This window comes from Cydia fagiglandana, chromosome 26 (genome assembly GCF_963556715.1).
Source record: "Cydia fagiglandana chromosome 26, ilCydFagi1.1, whole genome shotgun sequence".
NCBI lineage: Eukaryota > Metazoa > Arthropoda > Insecta > Lepidoptera > Tortricidae > Cydia > Cydia fagiglandana.
The window spans coordinates 6,411,502-6,435,315 of record NC_085957.1 but is presented as its reverse complement, the minus strand read 5'-3'; the positions used below and the strand labels follow the sequence as shown (position 1 = coordinate 6,435,315).

The window sequence follows — 23,814 nt, the reverse complement described above, 5'->3', positions numbered from 1 at the left end:
TTGCGAAATATGAATATATTGGTAGAATTCGTGCGAAAGTAGCTGTCTCTCTGTTTTTCTGGCGGTCTGTCAGTTGTCCGTTACTTTTTCCCTGCTGAATTATTGAACTTACCTACTTAATTGGATGAAAATGTGTTTTGTAAAATATTCCACCGTTGGGCTGAGGAAAAAATACTGTAGAAAAAATTCAAGTTTTAGGGATGAATACTACACATAAGGACTGTATCGTTTATTATAAATACAACTTTACTTAGCCGTTTTTTCTGGTATTATATTTTTATTAAAAAATTACACATATAGTTTAATTAGTGCTTTAATAATAAGTAACATTTCGTCCTGGGAGATCACGTAAAGCATATGGTTTGGACAATATTTACCCAATCCTCCCGAGTAACTACAACGATTTTGGACAAATACTACAAGAAAATTTACGGTTTGCGAACAAGACGAGATATTACACAAAAAAAATCGTACTATGTAAACAGCAATTACATATGATTCGTAAAGCGAAACATCTGGGCATAGTCTAATCATTTCTTTTAGTTGGAAAAAAAGTTTTGGATCTGTGCTTGGTGGCCTTTTAGAGAATATGGCATGTTACTTACGACAACCCCGACTTTGGTATACAATATAACCATCATGGAGCGTTTCTATCGACCTGTTCTAGCCATGGTTCAACGCCATGAATGTCCGTTAGGCTTTGGATTTCGGTAGATTCTTTTAGCTGTTTCCCTCATTTCGCTGGCGTCAGAAATTGACGGGCATCCAAAATGTTGCATAAAAAGTCGTTTTCATGTAAAGATAAAAAATCACCACATTTATTCTGTGGATGTTCAATTGAGCAATCATGAAAAGGACACTTAGATGGCATATTTTGGCAGCATATTAACCTTTTGTTTCTTTAAATCGTACCAAGGAATCGGTGAAATAGTCTCAAATTAAGCTCGATAGGCTTGTCCAAATTACAATTGCTAGACGGTATTAAAATCATCATAAAGTCCCTAAAATAAAATAAATGTAAAACCTTCTTATAATCAGATATGGCTTAAAAATACCCCCAGAGTATACCTTAAGAACATAGTAATACAAAATAATACACACGTCAACAGTTAGACCAGGTTTTATTTGTATTTATAATAAACGATACAGTTAATTAATAGACAAGAACATACAATACAGCCATACCATACCATACCAGCATCAAGTTTGCACGTACGAATTACGAGTAGGCTTATTATGTATAGAGTTAGACCAAGACAAGTCTACAACGATTTTGATAGCAAACGTAGTGCAAGTGTTATTTTAAACATCATACTTCTATGTAAAGAAGAATAGATTAAAAGAATATCTTCTCAATTAGAAAATGGAAAAATAATGTAAACAAACCAATTTATACACTTAAATATTTTTATTTAAACCAATTTATTTTTAAAACATATGTTAATTACTAATATTTCAGGGAAAATCACCTGCGTGAAAATTTTAGGTAATATGTCAAATGCTGACAAATACTGATATATTTGTTTACATTATTTGCCATTTCTACGAAATAATAGTTTGTATTTTGTATATTATATACTTACATGTGTGGCCTATGAAACTGTTAGTTTACGTTAAATATATAATTAGTTAAATAGGTTAAGTGTATAAAAACTGAGCGCATCTCGCCATCAAACGTAACAGTTTGGCGAGAATATAAATGTTTAGTTTGTAAGTTGTAAATTTAAATATATAAATAAATTAAAAAAAAAAAGGTTTTTATTTACATAGCAATGGAGGTTTATATACAAATTTCGTCAAGTGGACGAAAACTAGGGCCGGGCGAAAACTAGCGAATGACCAATCGATCTGATGATGGAGACACGAGTTGGCCATAGGAACTCTGTGATAAAACAACGAAACCTAATTGTGTTTGGGGTTTTTAGAATTAACTACCTGTGGAAAAAGAAGTACAGTCACGGATAAAAGCTTGGACAAAAAAAATATTGCCAAAAACTTATTTTTGATTTGAACCGTCTAAACTCTAAAGGCTTAAGTGTTTTTGAGGAAGGCAAACTTTAATACAGCCTCGTCAGCGTAGGGTGTGCCTAATTTCGATGATAGTGCATTATTTGGACAACAGGAAGCTTTTAAAAATATTAAATAGTTTTATGTTTCCATTAGCGAAAATGCCTTCCTGATCGTAGTGACGGTTATTAATACAACCTGCCTACCTACTGAAAATCCTCACCTGTAACCTCCTAAGGGGTCATGCATTAATTACGTCACACGAATTTCTAGGTTTTTTGACCCCTCCCCCCCTCCTTGTCACACTTGGTCACATTTGGCAAACCCCTCCCCCCTAGTGTGACGTCACATTTTTTCTACGAAATCGCCAAATCGAATTAAGTAAGTACCTAAGTATTATTAATATTTTATCAAAATATTTTTGACGACATAAATATTAGTAATTTTACAACCCAAAACTTCTTCTCAAAATTAAACGAATAAATACGATTATCGTTTTTAAAACTTGTTATTTAAATGTACTTATAGCGAATAAAATAATTTAAATAAATTTTCGGTTACTGATTAAGTTAAAGTGACGTCACAAAGTTTGTGTCACCCCCCCTCCCCCATGTCACAATATGTCACATTTTCTTGACCCCCTCCCTCCTTCTAAACGTGTGATGTAATTAATGGATGACCCCTAAGGTTAGGTGGAAGAACCTGCCTAGTGGCGGCGCGTCTAGGTTGTTCGTAGGCAAGCCGTAGCTAAGTTACCCTTCCTTTTCTTCCTCGTTTTAAAGTTACAATAATTTTGTTAAATATTTTATTTATTGTTTCAGGAACGCACAGGGCTAGACAACATGAGGACTTTAGAGCATTACCTGACAGATATCATGCGGGCAGACACGTCAGACCCCATGAAAGGTAAGACGGATATACACGTCAGTAGCATTCACATGGTTAACATTTTCATTCTAAAACCCCATTGATGATTAGACGACGTAAATCCACGTCAGTAGTATTACCAATGTTACCGTTTATATTTTCATGCCAAGAACTCTTAAAGAGTAAGACGACGAATATACACGTTAGTAATGGTTTCATGTAATTGTTTATACTCGTGTAGCTGTGTCTCTTTCGTTAACCATATTAAAGAGAAAGATAGCTACATAAATATTATTGAATATTTAGGTAAATTCGCATTTGAAGCGATGTTGGTGATTACGGCAAAAAAATCACAAATACAGGGTATTTTCGTAACTGGGACAATAATATACATATGTAGGAAATTCCGAAACTATAAAATATTTGTGTTAAAAATGTCTTAGTGAATATGAGTAAATTGTGAATTGTTCTTAAAGCTGCATTTGAATTAAGCCTTTTATCGTAAAAAAATAACATAAGTAAGTCACTTTTTGACAAATTTAATCAATTTGTCGATTCAGCCAAATCAGATTCGGATTTTTCAAGGCAGTCTGCACCGGTCCGTCACCGTAAACGCAAGCTCCTGATGACACTCCTCGGTACGGAGTGAAACATGTCGAGCGTTTTTCGACTTAAAATACGTGAGTGACCCGTTCTTAAGATATTTAATATGTCTGTGTCTCACGGAAGTTTTGTTATTAAATTTTTTCGATTGGTGAAAAAAAAACATACAATCACACGATGACTGTACTGCCACTCGTTTGTCATATTCATTATCAGTCTAACTTGAAATATTTGGAAAAATACACATATAATAACAATTCAATTTAACATTACCCAACAAACATGGCTACTAGACCTTATTTTTTATTCATCCGCCACTGAAAAACTGACCTTACGTCATCTTCACACGGTCCATTTTCTTCTATCAACATTTCACGGCCCAAACTATCATAGAATTGTTAATATATTGGTCGCTACTTCCTTTTTAGCAGTTACGACAAAGTTATGAATGCTATTAAGAGTGGCGCCACCGTCTAACATTAACGTTAAGATTATACGCGATTTGATTAGTTACAATTTTCTCCACCCGCATAAATAAGTTGGTGGATCTAAGGACAGGGCTTTTCACAACGCATACCTAGAGCATTAGGAAGTCCATTATAAGTTTGAGCTATGATAAAGCATAGTTGGTATAGAACGCGAGGTCTAGTAATACTGGTTACTAAACTGTAATGTGAAATAGGTAGCAGGTTTCGATAAAAATATAATATTATTTGGTGGGAAGTGGGAATTACTATTAACAGCATTCATGAATGCTTGTGAACGTTGATGTTACAGGGTGGTAACTTTTGCCGCATAATATTTATCTAAATGTGCCATTCAAAGGGTAAAAAAAGAATAATTTTTCAGCCTATATTACGTCCAACTGCCTGGCTACAGGCTTCCACCCATGCGCGAGAGGGATTGGGCTATCCACGCTAGCTTAATGCGGGTTAGGGACTTTACATACACCTTTGATTTTCATCACGGATGTATGCAGGTTTCTCACGATGTGTGTGTGTGTGTGTGATGTGTTAAAAAGATAAAATAGATTAAAAATCCAGTAACTGTTTTACCGATTTCAAAAAAGGAGCCTGCCAGTGATACGTGCGCTCGCGTCGCTTGCGCAAGTGGCCTTGCGCTTTGTTTTGTAATTACGACTAAAAAATGACTCGTGCGCAACGATTTTATGAGCAGTTCAATGATGATGCCTTATTGGCTGCGCGAAGTGTGTGGGAACTTAACTTTTTTTATCAAAGATAATAAAATGACAGTTCGGCTGCCTCAGTTTTAGAGTAGACTGGTAGAGAATGCCTCATGCCTCATTAACCTCTAGCCGCCCAGAGACCTATAAAAAGGTCTCCTGTTCCATTCTAATTTGAACTTTGTGTTGACAAAATAAAATTTCATTTTGCTTGGCAAGGTTTGACGCATGGGCGGCTAGAGGTTATGTCCACCTTTTGTACTGTAAGGTTTTCCTTTGTGAAAAAAGGGTAAATAAATAAATATTTTTGCAGTACATATCGTATTTTCCCGCACTAGTGCGTAAAATAGCACTTTTCGTGCGTATGTCAAAAGTTTAAAGAGCCATAGGTATGTACTGTAAAACTTTGTACGATACACGTGCGAATAGGTAATTCGCAACTTTTGTCGATTTAAAACACTCCCTTCAGTCGTGTTTTAATTTATCGCCACTCGTTTCGAATTTCCTCTTTTCCGCACTTGTATCGTAAATAACTATTTTCCAACCGATTAGTAGTATAAAGTTGATACAAAAACGGGGTGATTCGTCGGGTAGCAACCAAAACTTGTGCTACAACAGTTTTTATTGTACCTACTTTATGGAAACTTAATTTACGTGTTACAATGTGATAATAGTGATGATGTATTATAATTCGGTATTCGGATATACAGGTTGTCCATAAAACCAACGCCAAGACTCAAAGAGCTTACCAGGATCTCAAAAAAAAATTTTTTTTCATTAATGGTTTTGCTTAATATTGTAGCCCATCATGTTATTCTATAAGCCCGTTAATCCTGAATCTAATTTAAATTTTAATATTTATGTTAAATTTAAATTTTGTAGTAAAGTAGTCACATTTTACAGTATATCCGATTATTTCGGTTACGTCTCTTAACCATGCTGTATCAACTGAGTTTTAAGCGTTCTAAAAGTTTCAATCTCAGTATAAAGTCGTAAATGGCCATATATTATAATCAGTTCAAGTCACATATAATGTTATTATACTTATTATCAATAATTGAATCACAAAAATGTTGTTTACATACACAGATAACATTCGTGATTTGGCCATGTGTCGCTTTATCGGTCATACGATTAGGTATTTCGAATGTTAATTATATTGCTCGTTTAGATAACACGCCAAATGTTTTTAATAAATGAAATATATAATAGACGCTTCATATTTTTGTATAATAAAGCGTGTTTACGAGAAAATCTGGTCGTGCGTGGTATGGTAAATCTTTCAAGGAATGAGGATTTTCAAGCAGCACTTTTTTTTACAATTTGTGGATCAAGCTAAATAATAAAAATGCAATCATAATATAACGTTAAGTTGTTTGTGAGTTTCAGCATTATATATTCCACCATACCTATATTTTGCTGAAAAGCGTCTTTGGACAGTATTTACCAAATTTTGCCTGAAAACCTCACAAGTGGTCTGATATTCAGCGCCTCTCTATGTATAGTCGAGTATTATTAAATATGTTAATTTTTTTCACCTTATTGCATTGGATTTTGGTAAAGAAATGGATACATATTTCGAAACTCTACTGTAATTGAGAGCCAGGCCCCTAGGCGTTGTTAGGCTTTATATACCTACCTCATTAATAACTCAGACTATTTAATAGTTGGCCCGAGTGTAGCCCTAAAATAATAGCCCCTGAATGAGCCTATGTAGTATGTATCTTTACAGTACAATTAATTAGTCTAATACTGTTAGATATTTCATTTCAGAGCTCCTAACACGAAAAACGAAAATCTAAATTTCGTTATCTGCGTCTCTATCGCTCTTTCCTATTCGAGCTATAGAGAGGCTTTCGTATGAGGAAATTTTGATTTTTGTGTAATAAATGAAGTGCCGCCGTCTGTGTAGCTGTTAAATTGATTAAATTATAATCATACGTAATTAATTAAGAAACGAATTAATTGTTTGATGTAGTGCTCCGTGTTATTCTTAGGAAGCTTTATCTTAAAATATAATTTTGGTCACAACTCAAAAATCACCCTGTATATTCAGCCTAAAGCACAACGATAAATAAAAACAGTTAAAACAACAACAAACATTCTAACCAATGCAAAACAACTCATGACATTTTCAGTTTGGCTGCTAGACCATCTGAAAATAACCCTCATCTAAAACAGTCACCAAAATACACCTAACTCGTGACTGCTATAACATTTTCATATAACCTTGCTAACTTTAAAATGACCTAAATAAACACAACGCTGAAACTGACAGCAACCTATTTAATTTTCCAGCGTAAAGTCGTCGAAATAAAACGACTATATTCAAATGTCGAATGCATCACACGTTTAGTTCCAAAGTTTGTGCTTTTAATTTATCCGAATAACGCGCTCTTAGTTGGTCCGAGCGCTACTGTCAGTCGGAAAATCGCGGGCGTGCGCGGCGCATGCGTGATTTTATTATTTTTTTTAAATTAGAAGCGTTTTTCTTGTGATTTGGAGTGCAGTGAGTTTTGTGAAAAGTGGAAATATTTTTTAGGCGTTTTTATGGTAATTAAAAAATCGGGTATTTGTACAATTATCATTTTAATTAGCTTAGGGAAATGGTTGTTTATATCGTGGGAGATAAAGATAAAAAGATTGATAGCTGCATTACCTATAGTGGCCTCGGAATGATGCCCAGGTTGGAATTAAATAAATAGGGTTGTCGATTATTTACCGATTTTGTTGTCGATAAAATAAAGCGCAAGTATTTTATCGATTACGTATGATAAATATACTGAAAAAACGAGTAATGTCTCATATAAAATATTTTTTATTATCCCTTTTGCGAAAGTAGCTCTAATAAGATAAATAAAAATTAAATAATGTAGCAATTAGAGAGAATTAATAATTATACATACTTATTATTTACACAGCGCCAGAATCTGACCTTTTTTTCACTCGTTTGATACTTGTAAGTAGACGTTTCAAAATCCAAAACTTAAATATACGAGTAGATGGTCAAGCAAATCTTGTCAGTAGAAAAAGGCGCGAAATTTAGATTTTTAGGGTTCCGTACCCAAAGGGTAAAACGGGACCCTATTACTAAGACTTCGCTGTCCGTCCGTCCGTCCGTCCGTCCGTCTGTCACCAGGCTGTATCTCACGAACCGTGATAGCTAGACAGTTGAAATTTTCACCGATGATGTATTTCTGTTGCCGCTATAACAACAAATACTAAAAACAGAATAAAATAAAGATTTAAATGGGGCTCCCATACAACAAACGTGATTTTTGACCAAAGTTAAGCAACGTCGAATCGGGAGTGGTCAGTACCTACTTGGATGGGTGACCGTATTTTTTTTGCTTTTTTTTTTGTTTTTTTTTGCATTATGGTACGGAACCCTTCGTGCGCGAGTCCGACTCGCACTTGCCCGGTTTTTTTATAAAACGATATCCCTTCGCGCCTACGTTTTTCATGCCGCCTTTTTCTACTAACAAGATCTGCTTGACCAGCTATATTATCGATTGTTATAATTTTTTTATGGAAAATTTTACTGTTGTGTAGGTACGTAAATCTTCACGCACACTTAAATAAGCAAAAAGTTTAGATGCTATAGTTTAGTTAAGTACTTAAGTCAAGCGGTGATCCGCATCGGTCATTATGAAAAAAAAAAAGTTTAAAATATTGTTTAGAGTCGTACCAATCAAAATCTGCAGCGGATTTGATAGCCCACGCAGTGTAAGTGTTATGTATACGTCAGAATTTCATAGAAGTTTGACGTTTAAAATGACACTTGCATTGCGTGGGCTATCAAAATCGCTGCAGACTTTTTACGGTCTGTGTATAGTAGATATTGACAATAATTAAGTACCATTATAAATTAAAAACAATCGAAAAAAGTCTTTCAGAAATAGTTTTTGTATAAAAAATGTAGGAAAAGTTATCCTGCTAAACAGCGGCTACCTCATACAGTATGAATATTTGTGTTTGAATTTCGTTTGTATATCTTCAGCCAACATTCATACATGTTGGCTGAACAAACAGGCCAAAGCCGTTGAGCAAGTGCTATGTATTTGTCACTCTGCTGTGACAAAACTACCATACACTAAAATTATAGGCTGATAAACCTTTGAACTGTCCAGGCGAAACGCAACCTTATGCCGTTGTTTTTAAGACTGATGCGTTAGCTGCACACAGTTTATCTAATTTAAGAGCTGCCAGGAAGCTTCACTACATATAATTTATGTACCTATGTTACTGTTTTCATATTAACATTTACATGTAGGTACATTTATCATGTACTACATATATACGGGGCAATATTTCTGTGTCATTGGTGCATTAGTAAATAGCTTCTCGAAAAACACATCCATTTTGATGAATATACAATATCTTAGGTACTTTGAATCAAAAAGAAATCTCCAGTTAGAGAATCTGCCTCCAATGGAAGATGCGCTACCTACGGAAATATTAGTAGAAACATATTTATTCTAACACACAAAAACACGTTTAATTAAGCATCTTCTGTGTTACTCTTATATACTTAATCTAATCCTCAATTCATCCTTTTAAAGCTAAGTTAAGCTAAAGATCTAAATTTTCGAATATTTTTTACACACAAATTGCACTTGACGCACTAAAATGGTCAAAAACCGTTGCAACTACAATGTCTAATCCGCCCACAATCCCCTTTACACTTACGCCGTTCTAGTTCTGAGTTAGGCTGCGCGCGCGCGGCCCCGGTGACAATTGCGCGCGACCTTGCGTTGCGCCACGCTAGTGATGCGCGAGGTCGCTCGACATCGATAATTAGTCACCTATGACACGTTAGTTGGGCAACTGTCGATTTATAGGTCATCCTTGTCTAGGGGTGTCAATGATACTAGGGTGATACGTACAGTGGCGTTCAAAAGTGCATGGATAGACGTCGACCGTAATGCCTTTAATATTACGGTTGAAACATCTCCATGCACTTTTGAACGCCAGTGTACATAGGTTTCGGTCAGATCTGTCTGTATGATAGGTATGTGCCTGCAGCACAGAATAAATAATAGTACTAGGTACAGATGACTCACTCTCTAACAAAATGCGTCTGTTACGATCAGCACAGATATGGCCGCTAGGTGGCGACAGCGCCACGCGCGGCTTATGGCTTTCCCTAAAATTGGTGTGGAACGGATGTACTCGTAGCTACCTGTAGCAAAGCGACGAAATCGCGGAGTGAGCTACGCCTGCCTGCCAGATTTCTGACAGAAATATCTGCGCATAATTCTAGCCATACATTGACTCAAGCTCCTCCCAGCCGAGGCCAGTCGATACAGCCTTCTGTCCAGTTGATGGTTTCCTTGTTTCAGGAACGTACCATGTCAGCTCTTGCTAAGATAGGTAACTCTAAGGCTTTTGCAACACATGCCCTAGACTTTGTCTAGGCTAACTCTGCGCCCACTTTAAATAAAGTGTGAAAGTCACCATTACAATACTCAAATTTAACCATAATTTAGACCCAAAATTCTTAAAAGTTTATAAACATCGTAGTCTGATACGATTCCACAGGGTACTTAGATTAATTAATAATTAGTATAATTACTAACGACAAGCTCATTGAGCTTTAACTGAACATTATCTTACTAGAAACGCTGAAGCCGAAACTCCGAACTCTGTCGAAATTTCATAACCTATTTTCGTTGCAAATCCAAGTCCAAAATTCAACGTAACCCAGAAACTTTCACGACAATATCAATAGAAATGTCTACACAATGGAAATTCTCGCTAATCTGAGCCTTAGCCCGTTATGTTTAAAGTTCAAATTACGTTATAGTTGGTCCGTAAACTTCGCAGGATTAAGGGATGTAAGACCTGAGAACAAGAAGGGCGTAAATGAAGGACATTTAGTATTAAGTTGTGACATTTTCTAGTGAAATGTTTTATAGGGATTTGTGTTAATTGCTGGCTTATATAGCTGGTTTAACGGTGTATAATGTAACTAAAACAATTTGCCCGTGTAATATGGTAGGTAATACATGTAATTTATGTGTCTGACTAGCATTTTGGCTTAGGAAAAACACAATGGTTAAAGAAAATTCCCTGGAATAGAAAATAAGAAGAGTTACCTAGATTTTACTTAAACCTAATTTAGATTTAGCTTGAAAGAAAATCGGAACACAAACAACATTCAAATAGGTCAAGGTACAACCAACCAATCAAAAACTTAGCAAGGTACCTTTATATTATTATTAAGTTAATATAACTATGATTTGCATCTGTCTTTTGATTACTATTTATTCTTTGACAGTGTCAAACAATTCACTATTGGCCAGTTTTTTAGGTTTTGCTTACATAACATTAACTATAAAAAATTGATACCTATCGATATTACCATTGTCACATCACTAGCCTATTGTAATTTCCAGAAAATGGCTGACCTGTCCATTACCTCAATTACCTCTGTTTTAGTTCGGCCGCCGTCTTCCTTATTAACATGATTTTAGAGTGCAGAATGGCTTGACGAGTCCCTTTTGTAAAGTTGTCCCACGCTCTTTCATAGTTTAGTACGTATTTTGAATGCTATTGAGACGTATTACCATTGAGAATATGTTTTTCTAGTGTGTTTGCTTGTAATATGGGTATCTACATATGCTACATAAATACCATCTGTATGGAATTTAGGCCTCCATACTGGTGGTAGTAAGGAAGATAAGTAGAAGGTAGAGCCAACGAAAGATTGGATTACACAACGTAACAATACACAAAATATTAAGAAAATCTTGTGAAACGTTTTATACAGGATGTTACTGACCATGGGGCTTTAAATCCAGGGCTCGATTCTACTCGCTAAACTGAGCTACTTTTATTATGGCACCAACCCCGAAAACCCAAAAAAAATTTTACTTTTTCATACATTTTGGCTGATCAGATGTCTATGGAAAAGCCATAAATTTTTCCCCGGTTTTATGGTTGGTCCCATAGTAAAAGTAGCCCAGTTTAGCGAGTAAAATCCAGCCCGAATTAAATCCCGATGGTCAGACACATACTGTATAGTGTATACACACCTATTTCATTGTTTTATCTTAAAACATCAAATTTTGGTTTGACGTTCATTTTGACGTTCGTAGGACTACCTACCGAAAATACAATATCATCAAACCAAAAGGTTCGTGCAGTTTTTTGACCGAAACCGAAAACATAATTAAATATATTTTGAAAACGTCGGAGAATAGCGGCTCGATTCGGGAAATGAATTAGACATTAACTAGATACGATATAGTAAAGATATGTGACGTTTCACGGCAAAAGGTACTTTATGGCGGCTGGCGCCGCGATTCAGGAAATGAATTAGAGATTCACTAGATATGAAATAGTAATGATATGTGACGTTACACGGCAAAAGGTATATTATGGAGGCTGGCGCTTACGTCGCATAGCGCCGCAATAATATTGGAGCGGCGTTAATAACAGCGTAAGCGCCAACCGCCATAAGGTACAGTCAAGGAATTTAAATTCCGACCCATTTCGTACTTTGTCACAGTGACAACCGTATGAGGTCTCTAGCGGCTTTCATATTGATTGTCACTGTGACAAAGTACGAAATGGGTCGGAATTTAAATTCCTTGACTGTACCTTTACATGTGAGACGTCACATATCTTTACTATATCGTATCTAGTTAATCTCTAATTCATTTCCCGAATTGCGCCGTAATTATAATCCGACTCACTCTTGGCAGTGAATGATCACAATAAGTCACAGAATCACGTATTGATAACGTTTTATCTTATCCGATCGGACACAATCTGTACGAGTATTGCCGTGATAACAGATGTGGGAAGCGAAGTGAGTCAGACGTGATCCTGAGTCAAAATAATTTAAATGTTGACGATTTTTCGAAAAAAGGAAATTGGTACAATTTTTAGGGTACCGTACCTCAAAAGGAAAATGAGAACCCTTATAGGATCACTCGTGCGTCTGTCTGTCCGTCTGTCACAGCCTATTTTCTCGGAAATTAATGGACCAATTACGTTGAAATTTCGTACACTATATGTAAATTAGTGACCCAGATATGGACATGTTTTTTTATAAGTACCCGAAACTACTGGGTCTAATATTTAAAAAAAAATACAAAATGTAGTTTTCTACCTGTTCGTTTTTTTAGCATTAGAAAGAACTTCGCAGAAGTAAGCTTGTGGTTCCAAATCCGGCACTTTTAGCGGTAATAATTTGAAGTAAATTATATGTATTGACCATGCTACATTAGATAATTCAATAATTATTAACAATGAAAGAGCCTGATAAAAACTGCACGCTTCCTTCTGTGGAGATCTTTCTAATGCTAAAAAAACGAACTATATAAATATCAGAAAAACCTATCAGAAATGTGCAGTCATATGTACGGAATTCTAGGAACGCGAGTCTGACTCGCAATTGTCCGGTTTTTTTCTGAAAACCCCCATCTACATTATAAATTAAAATATTACCTACATAACAAAAACTTGTTATGCTGACAGTACAAACGTACCTTAAACTTGACCTGAATGCGGTACATTTGTAAACTGATCTTGCATTTATATTGCATGCATATGCAATTTCGATTATAACACAACTTGCAGTTTAGCAGAATACTAATAAAACGATCACTCCACCAAAAGCAGAGCCACATTACTATGGATAAAATAATATGGCCATTTGGCGGCAAAATATGTAATGTACATTAATTAAAAGTAGTTTATGACCTTTATCTTGGAACTAGAAATGAAATGATGATTTGGAAGATGAAAAATAGGCGTAATATTAATAACTAGACATAATTATCCAACTAAAATTTCTGGAAATTTTAATTCTCTCAGACCGACGTTTCCGAAACATAATAATACTTATATAAGTTTTCGGTTTCGGTCAAAAACTGCACGAACCTTTCGGTTTGACGAAATTTTATTTTCGATGAATGAACGTGAATAACTACCAAAATTTTCAAGATAAAACAATGAAATAGATATAAAACGTTTCACAAGATTTTCTTAATATTTTGTGTATTGTTACGTGACCATTTCGGAACCGATTTTGAAATACTTTTTCTATCGACTAGTTTTCTTATGGCAGGGTACGGATCTGACGTGATCATTTAATACTTATTATCTCTTTATTCAACTAGGGTCTTAGGTTAGGATTTTACAATGCGAGTATAAAAGTAAAATATAAAACCACTTACAAAACATTACAAAAAATATATAAAAAAAACATTATAAAAAACCTAACCTAGGGTGCCGCCAATTGCGGGGCAGGGCCCAAGCTGCCGGTGGTCAGGGCCGCAGAGTGAGGAACCGACGGACTATACGCGCCGTGTCCAAGATTACCGCCTTCTGAATCTGACCCTTGATCCAACCACCCAGCGAGAGTGTCTCTAGGTGTTGGTCGAGACTCTCATTTAATACTTATTATTATATTTCTAGGCAGGTATTTCTAGTTTTTGTACCAGCAATTTGCGTAAAATATTATGGAAGTTTTATATTATTTCCGCTCAGAATCACGAGATATATTTTGATCCACGAGAAAAACAAGAGTCCTGAAAACATCATACATTTTTTTTGTCCTTTTTTTACGAACATAGAAAATGTATTAAAAATTATACCAAATTAACCAAAAGAAGTGATGAAAAACTATATTTCGGTGAAGATGGAACCTATTGAATCTGAGTAGACTTAATATGAAAATTCCCAATTCTAATAAAAGTTGGAGAATCAATTTTATACTTATAGAAATGTCTATTACTTAATTAACAAAATTATTGTATATACCTAATAGAAATATTTCCATTTTTCTCAATCAGTGATATTTCAGTGTGATACCTAAGTGAAAATCATGTTATACTGAATAAGATTGTGCTTAGTTTTTCTGTGAAAAATGATCAACCAACATCTGGTGAGCAACATGGCGTATTACGGTAAGATATATATTTTTTTTTTTTTAGCTGAATGTGTGAGTCATATTTGTTATTATGATTTAGAAATTGCTTGCTATCTATTAAGTATCTGATTCGATATTTAATTATTAACACTCGTACGAGTCGTATGTACGTCAAGTTTTGCCTCCGAAAAACCGGGCTATGGTTATGAAGAAAAGCGTTGAGAGCGTAGTGCGAAGACGTGGTAAAATAATAACTTGCAACTTTTTCCAATTTTCCAATCTTGGAAAAAATAATTAATCTAATCTAAATTTAGGTTTTGTTCTAAAAATGCATATAAATAAAACCGTAAATCCTAATCTGGTCTTAATATCAATATAAAACCAAAACGAACTAAGTTTTTACAAAATTAAGTTCTTTTCAGAACACTCCAACTACTTCACTCTTAAAAAGAACACATCTCCATTACCCGTTTCTTAAAAACAAACCTTACCGCCCAGTTTCAAGGTCCAATTTCCATTAACCTACAAACAAGTTCCGCCATTTTGAAAACCGCGAGCCGGGCGACGCAGTGCGTGGTACGCATGCGCGTTGCCATGGCAACCAAACATGGCGGTATCTGGAGCGCCCTGGGCGACCTACATTTGACAGGCTGACCTAACCGCCCTGGATGTGCCCTGAAAACTTCGAATTGTTAATACGTAGTCTATCCTGACCTATTTTGAGAGGCCTAGCCTGTGTAATGTTGGACCTGCATTATCAGGTTACCTATCCTGAGACCAGCAGTTTGTTTTTGTGGAACATTACTTAAGGTAAATGTACTGGTGCTCGAAGAGGTCCCAGTACATGTCATCTTGAATTAGGGTTGGCTCCACTTGACTTCCTTTTGCGTGCACGACCACAGATAAGATAATCACTTGATTTTTGACAACCCTAAATAGCCGAAAGGGACAGTGTCATATATTAGAAAGGGCCAGCATGATTCGACCCTGAACCGCTGTCAAACTTCGTTTTTGTAGGAAGTTTCCTTTCTGTACGGTAGTACTATTAATTATTCTTTGACTTAAGTCATTGTCAATAGAGGTGACAGCAAGGTGTCATCTAGTGGGCAATAAAAGTTTAGTGATTATGGTGTGTACAGTCTCCTGCAATAATATGTTACACAATGAAGGCCGCAAAAATATCTGACACCTGATCTTATTTGTAGAGCCATAACAGCGCGTCACATATTTTTTTTGCGGTCTTCGAAGAGTAGGGGCTCGATTCGGGAAATGAATTAGATCTCTACTAGACCTCAACAAGATAATTTAAAAATATCTGTAAGATAGTTATGTCAAATTTGACGTTTCCATGATTCTGGAGGTCCTCTTGAACGATTTCGACAAGTTATGACTTAGATATCCAAGTCACATCTAGTCGATATCTAATGTAAATCTAGTTGATCTCTATATCGTCTCTAGATCTTGTGATTATCTCGTTTCCCGAATACGCGTGTTGGCAACATATTATTGCCTAAAGGTCAAAAACTTTTAGTATGAATTATGAATAAAACACAAAATATATATATTATATGTGATTAAGTATGCGAATTTCCTGTACACCAGAATATAAAGGGATTTTTAGCCAAATGTTCGTTCTTTATCCTTATTGGCATATTTTTATATTTTAGCCTTCTACTTCTTTGAATTTGTACGGTAAAAATCTTAGAAAATATACTCAAATAGTTACTTTCGTAATTTGTAGCCTAGAGGCTAGAGTCGGACCAGAAAAAGTCTGTAGCGGATTTGATAACCTAGGCAGTGCAAGTGTCATTTATACGTCATAATTTCATAGAAGTTGGGCGTTTAAAATAACACTTTCACTGCGTGGGCTATCAAATCCGCTGCAGACTATTCTTGGTCTGACTCTAGCAGTCATGTCATAAAAAACTGTCATACGAGGTTAAATAGCACCCCAATAGGGATATTTTACGTTTTTCAATCTGCGTATGACCCAGTTGGCAGTTTTGGAAACTTTGGGCATAAATTATATGAACTTTCTTATTGTGTTCCCCAGTTTTATAATATGGCTTTAATTTTTTTACTAAATGTTGGTCACTTGACTGTCTTTTGTCATATGCAAAAAAAGTCATTACTTATTAGATGCCAATCTCTTTGGTAGAATTCTATAGTTCGTTTTTTTAGCATTAGAAATAACTTACAAGAAGGTAAGCGATTTTGACATGTCATTTAATTGAAAAATGCTTTATAAAAATCAAAAACTATTGCTTATGAAAGCAGAAGAATATAAGCAATAGTTAATAGTTAGTTAGTATAAGTATAGTTAGTTTTAATTTAGTTACTAAGGTTTCAAGTCATGTCAATTTGGACAATAAATATATTTTGTATTTGTATTTTGTTGTATTAAATGATCGTATTAGATTCATAATTCCTTGCCTTGCCGCTGGCGCCGCGGCGCCCGCCGAGGCCGCCAAGGAGGAGAAGAAGGAGGAGGAGCCTGAAGAGTCCGACGACGATATGGGCTTCGGTCTCTTCGACTAAGAAGCTTCATAGTGAAGTTTTTTTATTCCATCAAGAGCTTTACTAAGCTTGTATAGTTGTAAGGCAAAATGATAACATAACATAAATTGTTACATATTTGCCGTAACTTATTTTTTAAATGTGTTTTTCAATTAAAAGACACATCAACTTTTGTTTACCTTATTTCTAATGCTCAAAAAACGAACTATAGTAAGGTCAACATACTGGTGCTCGAAGGGGTCCCAGTACATGTTACTTATCTTGAAACTTAAGTCACTTAGTCTTTAGTCAATAGAGGTGACAGCAAGGTGTCATCTTGTGGGCATTAGCATGTCGAGTACTATTACGTTTACCTTATACACCAATTTTTATAGTATGAAGATATTGAAGATGCAGAATAATATGATTTAAACATAAGACCTTTTGTACACAAGCAAGGAATAAATGAATGAAATAAACACCCATATTTCCTTAGTGTCAAATAGACTCTCCATTTTCGGAATTACCGGCATGTACCTTGGATTATTTATGTTGAGATGTATCGCGAGGAAGTAGGTCAAGTGTAAGGTAAAATCATTGCTTATCCGTGCGTGACTTTTCAATCCCTTGTGAGGTAAACGGCTCTTTATAACCTAATCAATTAAATAATCAATTAATCAGAAAAATATTAGAGAATTTATTCTTAATAACCAGTGTTTATGAGATAATAAATAAAAGCCAAGGACGAGTCGGACTCGCGCACGAAGGGTTCCGTACCATTACGCAAAAAACGGCAAAAAAAACACGTTTGTTGTATGGGAGCCCCACTTTTTTTTTGTTTTTAGTATTTGTTATAGCGGCAACAGAAATACATCATCTGTTAAAATTTCAACTGCTTAGCTATCACGGTTCATGAGATACAGCCTGGTGACAGACAGACAGACAGACGGACAGCGGAGTCTTAGTAATACATATTAGGGTCCCGTTTTTACCCTACGGAACCCTGAAAAGGCTTTGTTTCTTTTATGCAGCCGTTGCTTCTGCTACTGTCTGAATGCCCGTTTAAAAAGCAATTTTACCATCCTACTTATAAGGTTCAAATTCATGTAACAACTCATTCGGAGATATAAACAGATAGAGACCCCCTTATTCATAAACGCGCTACAAACGTCAATTAACTAATAATTGTTTATCCTTATCTATCATTTTGACTTATGTATTTGTAAGAAAGGGATAAAACATAATTTAACTATATCAGCTGGCGTATTATGGATAGCTTTATCCATCTTTATCCACGTGATAAAATATCTGTCACTTTTTAACACCGTGGGATAGAAAGTGACGGACACCGTTTTATCACGCTGTCATGTAGACAAGAACGACTATCATATCCGTACAGGCCCGTAAAGTTTTATGAATACCTAAGATATACTCCGGATAGTCATTCTGTAGTTCTAAACGTCCATTACTTAGTACCTTAGCTCGTCTACCTATTAGTACCCACGGGATAAATATTGCAGAGGGCAACCGCCTTTTCGACTGGAGTATGTTACCTACTATACTGCAAAACGTATTTCAAGACCAAAAAAGTAAGAAATGTTGCCACTTTTTTACTAGCGCGTCTTGTATTTGTGTACAAATAAATAAATAAAAGTACTTTTTTATATAGTAGGAGTAAAATTACTAATGAATAAATTAACTTAGCGTGATTATTTATCAAAAGGAATTTACAATTTTACAAACAAATTATTGCAATGGCAACATTGTCTCACTTTTTTTGGTCTTGAATTACGTTTTGCAGTATAGGTACATAGTTAGCGAATCTGACGCGACGGGAACAATATTGTAGACATCCACCTCCCTGTCGATTGGACTATCTATCTATATGAACGTGCAGATCACATACCAGTCAGATGCACAATACCTATACAGTATGTAAACTTACTAAACCAGTTACTTAAGCACCGACCCCGAAATCGCGAAAGACAAAACATACCCGGCACGGCCGAAAGGTTTGTCAATTTTTCGACCGAAACCAAACGGACCAAACCTTCGACTAAAATAAGTTATTTTTGGTGAAAACTATCCATATCGAAACCAGGGGTGCGAAACTCCTGACTTCGGTCAAACTCGGCTCCGCTCGGCTTAGCATTGCTCCGAGCAATTATTAGGGTTGGCACCACTTGACTTTCTTTTGCGTGCACGACCACAGATAAGATAATCACTTGATTTTTGACAACCCTTATGATTCGGTCAAATTGTGTTTTTTGAAAAACTAATTATAGCCAGCATTCTATGAATGTAGTATTATACCTTTGGGTATGGTGCTTTACGTACACTAGCGTCCCTCCCCCTCCCCCTGACGCAACCCCCCCTTTTAGCATGAAATATGTCCCGGTTTACGGTTTTTTTTTTATTTTTGAGAAAAGTATTAGAGTTAGGAAAAAAGTGTCAATGAAAGAAATGTTCCCTATTAAATTCTAAATTTAGCTACCTGTAGCAAAGCGACGAAATTGCGGAGTGAGCCACGCCTGCTTATGTACAGTAAAGTATTTACATACTTACATACATAATTATGTACATACGATGCGGTGTCTGTAACATATAATCTGTATATGAACCAAAGCAGACGCGACGAGGGAAATATTGCAGAGGTCAACCGCCCCGTCGACTGGGCTATCGTAAAACTAGCAATTTTCGTCTGGGGATGCTCTTGCCTTGACAATGGCGTTTTCTCTTTCATTCTGTTGCTTTCTTTTTAATTCTAAAAGGGTATCGATTTGTACTTTTACTTTAACTTAATATTATAAAGCAGTACAGTCAGTCAATAATATGTTACACAACGTAGGCCGCAAAAATATTGGACACGATCTTATTTGTAGAGCCATAAGAGCGTGTCACATATTTTTGCGGCCTTCGAAGATCCGCCAAAACTGGCGTTTGTCCTTTATGGCTCCTCTACACGATGGGCCAGCGCCGGCCACTCCAAGGGACGCAGCCATGCGGTAGAATGAGATAGCAATATCACTTGCTCCCTCTAACGCATAAATGCGTCCCTTGGAGTGGCCGGCGTTGGCCCTACGTGTAGAGCAGCCATTAGAGCATAACCACCCTTTTCGCAATCGGCTAAATACGCCGGATGATTGACAGTTAGGGCGCGTGCGCGACCACGTGCTCGTTCATTGACCTTCACGCCGCTCGCGCTTGACTGTACAGTCAGCTAGGGATAAACGAACAGAATTCAGTGTTGCCAACTTGGCATAAATGATGCCAGATCTGGCATATTTTCACTCGCTTTGGCACCAAAATTTTCCATTTAGCATCTGGCATTGTTTTAGCATAATTACGTCTAAGCCAAGTTTGCACCACCTTGGCAGCAGTGTTGGCATCAATCTGAACTAAATCAATCCGGATTGATCAATCGAATTGACGCGTCAATCCGAATTGATCAATCCGGATTGATCAATTCGAATTGATTCAATTCAGATTGACGCGTCAATCCGATTGAATCAATCGGAATTAACGCATCAATCCTCAATTCCGATTAAATCAATTCTCAATCTAGATTAACCATAGTCCCTAAGATTACTTTTCAAAGGTGTCCTTTTTTGGGACTTATTTACTGGACTTAAAGTCGATATCTGAGGTTCCCAGAGGTTCGGAAACATGTTCCTGATGTCAGTATTGACTGATGTCCCTTTTTGGGACATTTTTCGAAATTGGCCGATTACGTTCATATTCGTAATCGATGTCGACCATAGGTCCCGAAAGATGTCCCTTCCATTTCGGGACATTTTTTTAAATTATTCGTTGGCACTTTAAAACGATATCTGAGATTGAGAAAGGTTCACATGGTAGGTAACATGTTTCCGACGGCAATACAGACGTAGTTTCCTTTTTTTTTTGGACATTTATGGGACATTTCTTAAAATTAACCGATTGCGTTCAAAATCGATATCTGAGGTGCCCAAAGGTTTCGAAACATGTTTCTGACGGCAATACTGAGAAATGACTTTTTACCTACGCTAAGGTTCCGAATCATGTTTCCGACGGTAATATTCCGAGATGCCCTGTTTTGGGATATTTCTTGAAACCAACCGATTGCGTTCAAAATTTATATCTGAGGTGCCCGAAGGTTGCCCAAAAGAATGATTTATTTTTATTGAATGCCTTGCGAGTATTACAGTAAGTATCGGGATATCCCCCGGTATTCACTGTAATACTGGCAAGGCTTTATTATATATTGAATTTTACTTGTTATTATGGATATTATTTATTCATTTATCTCACAATAACAATCTGTCATAAAAACATAACAAGCATCAAATGAAATCGAAGGGAGCCCGAAATATGATATTTTTTTATTGATTTAGACATAATGCATTGCGTCAGCTAATCAAGGTGTGTGAGGCGTACGCGACAGCGCATGGTTTGACTTACAATGTAAGTAAAACCAGGATTATGATCTTTAAGGCGGAAAGTAAATGTCCTTTCTTTATACCACCTATCATGCTTAATAGTGTTCCACTCGATAGAGTGACACAGTTCAAATATCTGGGACATTTGCTGACCGAAGACTTAAAGGATGATTTAGATATGGAGAGGGAGCGCAGGGCATTGTCAGTTAGAGCGAACATGCTAGCCCGCAGATTTGCTCGGTGTACAGATGGAGTCAAAATCACTCTATTTAAGGCTTATTGTACATCATTGTACACGTCAAGTTTGTGGGTTAGATATACTCAGCGAGCTTACAATGCCTTGCGCATTCAATACAATAATGCGTTTAGGATGCTGTTGAGACTGCCGCGTTTCTGCAGCGCATCGTCCATGTTCGCCGAGGCGCGCACAGACGGCTTCGATGCCGTGTGGCGCAAGAAAACGGCCACACTGCTAGACAGAGTGCGCGGGAGTACCAACAGCATTCTAAACATGATAGCTAATAAGCTAGATTGTCCTCTGTTATGGGCAATGGGTCAGCGGACAAAGTCACTTTTGTTTATAAATTATTAAATATTTTATTAGGTTACGGTTGTTACTAACATAAATTATAAGCGATAACTAACAAATGTATGGACCTTATGTTGTCTTTAATAAAGAAATTTTAATTTAATTTAATAATTATAATACCGTATAGAAGTTATCTTACAGATGTATTCTCATAATTATTTTTTATCCATTAATCTTGCACACGAAAGTGAAATTTTTAAACCCACATAACATTGTTCTAGAATAAAAAAAAAACCTATAGATATTCAATGTTAACCTTTACGACAAATAATAGTTGGTAAATGTTACTTACCGTAAGAACAACTGCGATATCCAATCCTCAAAGTCACGCCAAGTTAATCGTATGAAACAGTCCAGAAGTAAATCCAAAAGTCCGTATAACAAGCCAACGCCAAAAGAAAATCCACAGTCCAATTTAAAACAAACACACACAGTCACACACCAACAAACAACAAGGGTTGAAGACCGAATATCTTATCTCTACTGGACTCAAACTGGACACCACTAGAACAATAAAAGGATTAGAATAATGCTATCTCTTTCGCACTCGTACGTTTTTAGAACGCATCTTGTTATCAGCAGGGTGGCGTAATGCAGGTAGTAAAGTAAGTACGCGGCTAAAGTGTAGAATCTAAATATTGCCGTTGAAACCATGTTTTGCACCTCAGATATCGATTTTGAATGCGAGCAGTCACTTTCAAAGAATGTCACTAAAATGTCCCAAAACAGGACACCTTTCAATATTGCAGTTGAAAAGATGTTTAGAAACCTCTGGTTACCTCAGATATCGATTTTGAACGCAATCGGGTAATTTCTAGAAATATCCCAAAAAAGCGCATCTCTCAATATTTCCCTCGGAAACAAGTTTCGAAACCTTTGGGCACCTCAGATATCGATTTTGAACGCTATTGGTTAATTTCAAGGAAAGTCCCGAAAATGTTCCAAAAAGGACATCCTTCATATTGCCGTCGAAAACATGTTTCGGAAGCTTTGGTAAACTCAGACACCGCTTTTGAACGTATTTGGCTAGTTTCGAAAAATGGCCTAAATAAAAAGGACATTAGGTAAGTACATACAAAGTACCTAATCGTCAATCCGAATTGACGATTGAGGATTGAGGATTGACCGATCAATTCGAATTAACGATTAGTAATCGTCAATCCTCAATCAGTAGATTTAGAATTAGTTTCGTCAATCGTCAATCGTCAATTCGGATTGATCGGTCAATCCTCAATCGTCAATCGTCAATTCGAATTGATTTTTTGCCAACACTGCTTGGCAGCAATAATATGCGCCATCGCCTTATCTGGTTCATATTTTCATATGATTTTTAATCCTATGACGGATGGACGTCGACGAACTATATAAAGTTGGGCAAGCAGATCTTGTCAGTAGAAAAAGGCGGCAATTTTGAAAGATGTACGTGTTTAAGTGTCTAATTTCAAGTGATATTGTAGCATTTTTTTAGCATAGGTATTTCAAAAAACTTCAGCATTATTTTGGCATAATCTAGACATTAGTCTAGCATATTTTCAAAATCTGAGTTGGCAACACTGGAACAGATTCGTCTACCTGACCTGTCTGGCAGGTCTGTCAATATAGACGCAGACGCATCTGCCAGATAGATCTGAATACTAGCGTATGAGATACTATGCGTCTTATGGCTCTACAAATAAGATCAACTTTTCATATTCATTCCGCCACCGCGCTTGAACTTTTTAAAAACTGAAACTATTAAAATCCGGGCAAGTGCGAGTCGGACTCGCGC

The 23,814-nt window shown here is 36.3% G+C and overlaps 1 protein-coding gene across 2 annotated transcripts in view; it reads left to right on the top strand.

Moving 5' to 3' along the window:
- LOC134677421 (translational regulator orb2) overlaps positions 1–23,814 on the top strand; it is a 99,452-nt gene that overhangs the window by 36,116 nt on the left and 39,522 nt on the right. The window contains exons 1-2 of one of the 2 annotated variants that reach the window (XM_063535881.1): positions 6,989–7,213; positions 14,478–14,580. In XM_063535881.1, the coding sequence (XP_063391951.1) occupies positions 14,541–14,580 (40 nt within the window). In that variant the 5' untranslated portion in view covers positions 6,989–7,213; positions 14,478–14,540. Of the gene's footprint in view, positions 1–2,828; positions 2,914–6,988; positions 7,214–14,477; positions 14,581–23,814 lie in introns of those variants that run through there. The other variant, XM_063535878.1, reaches the window with a different exon arrangement.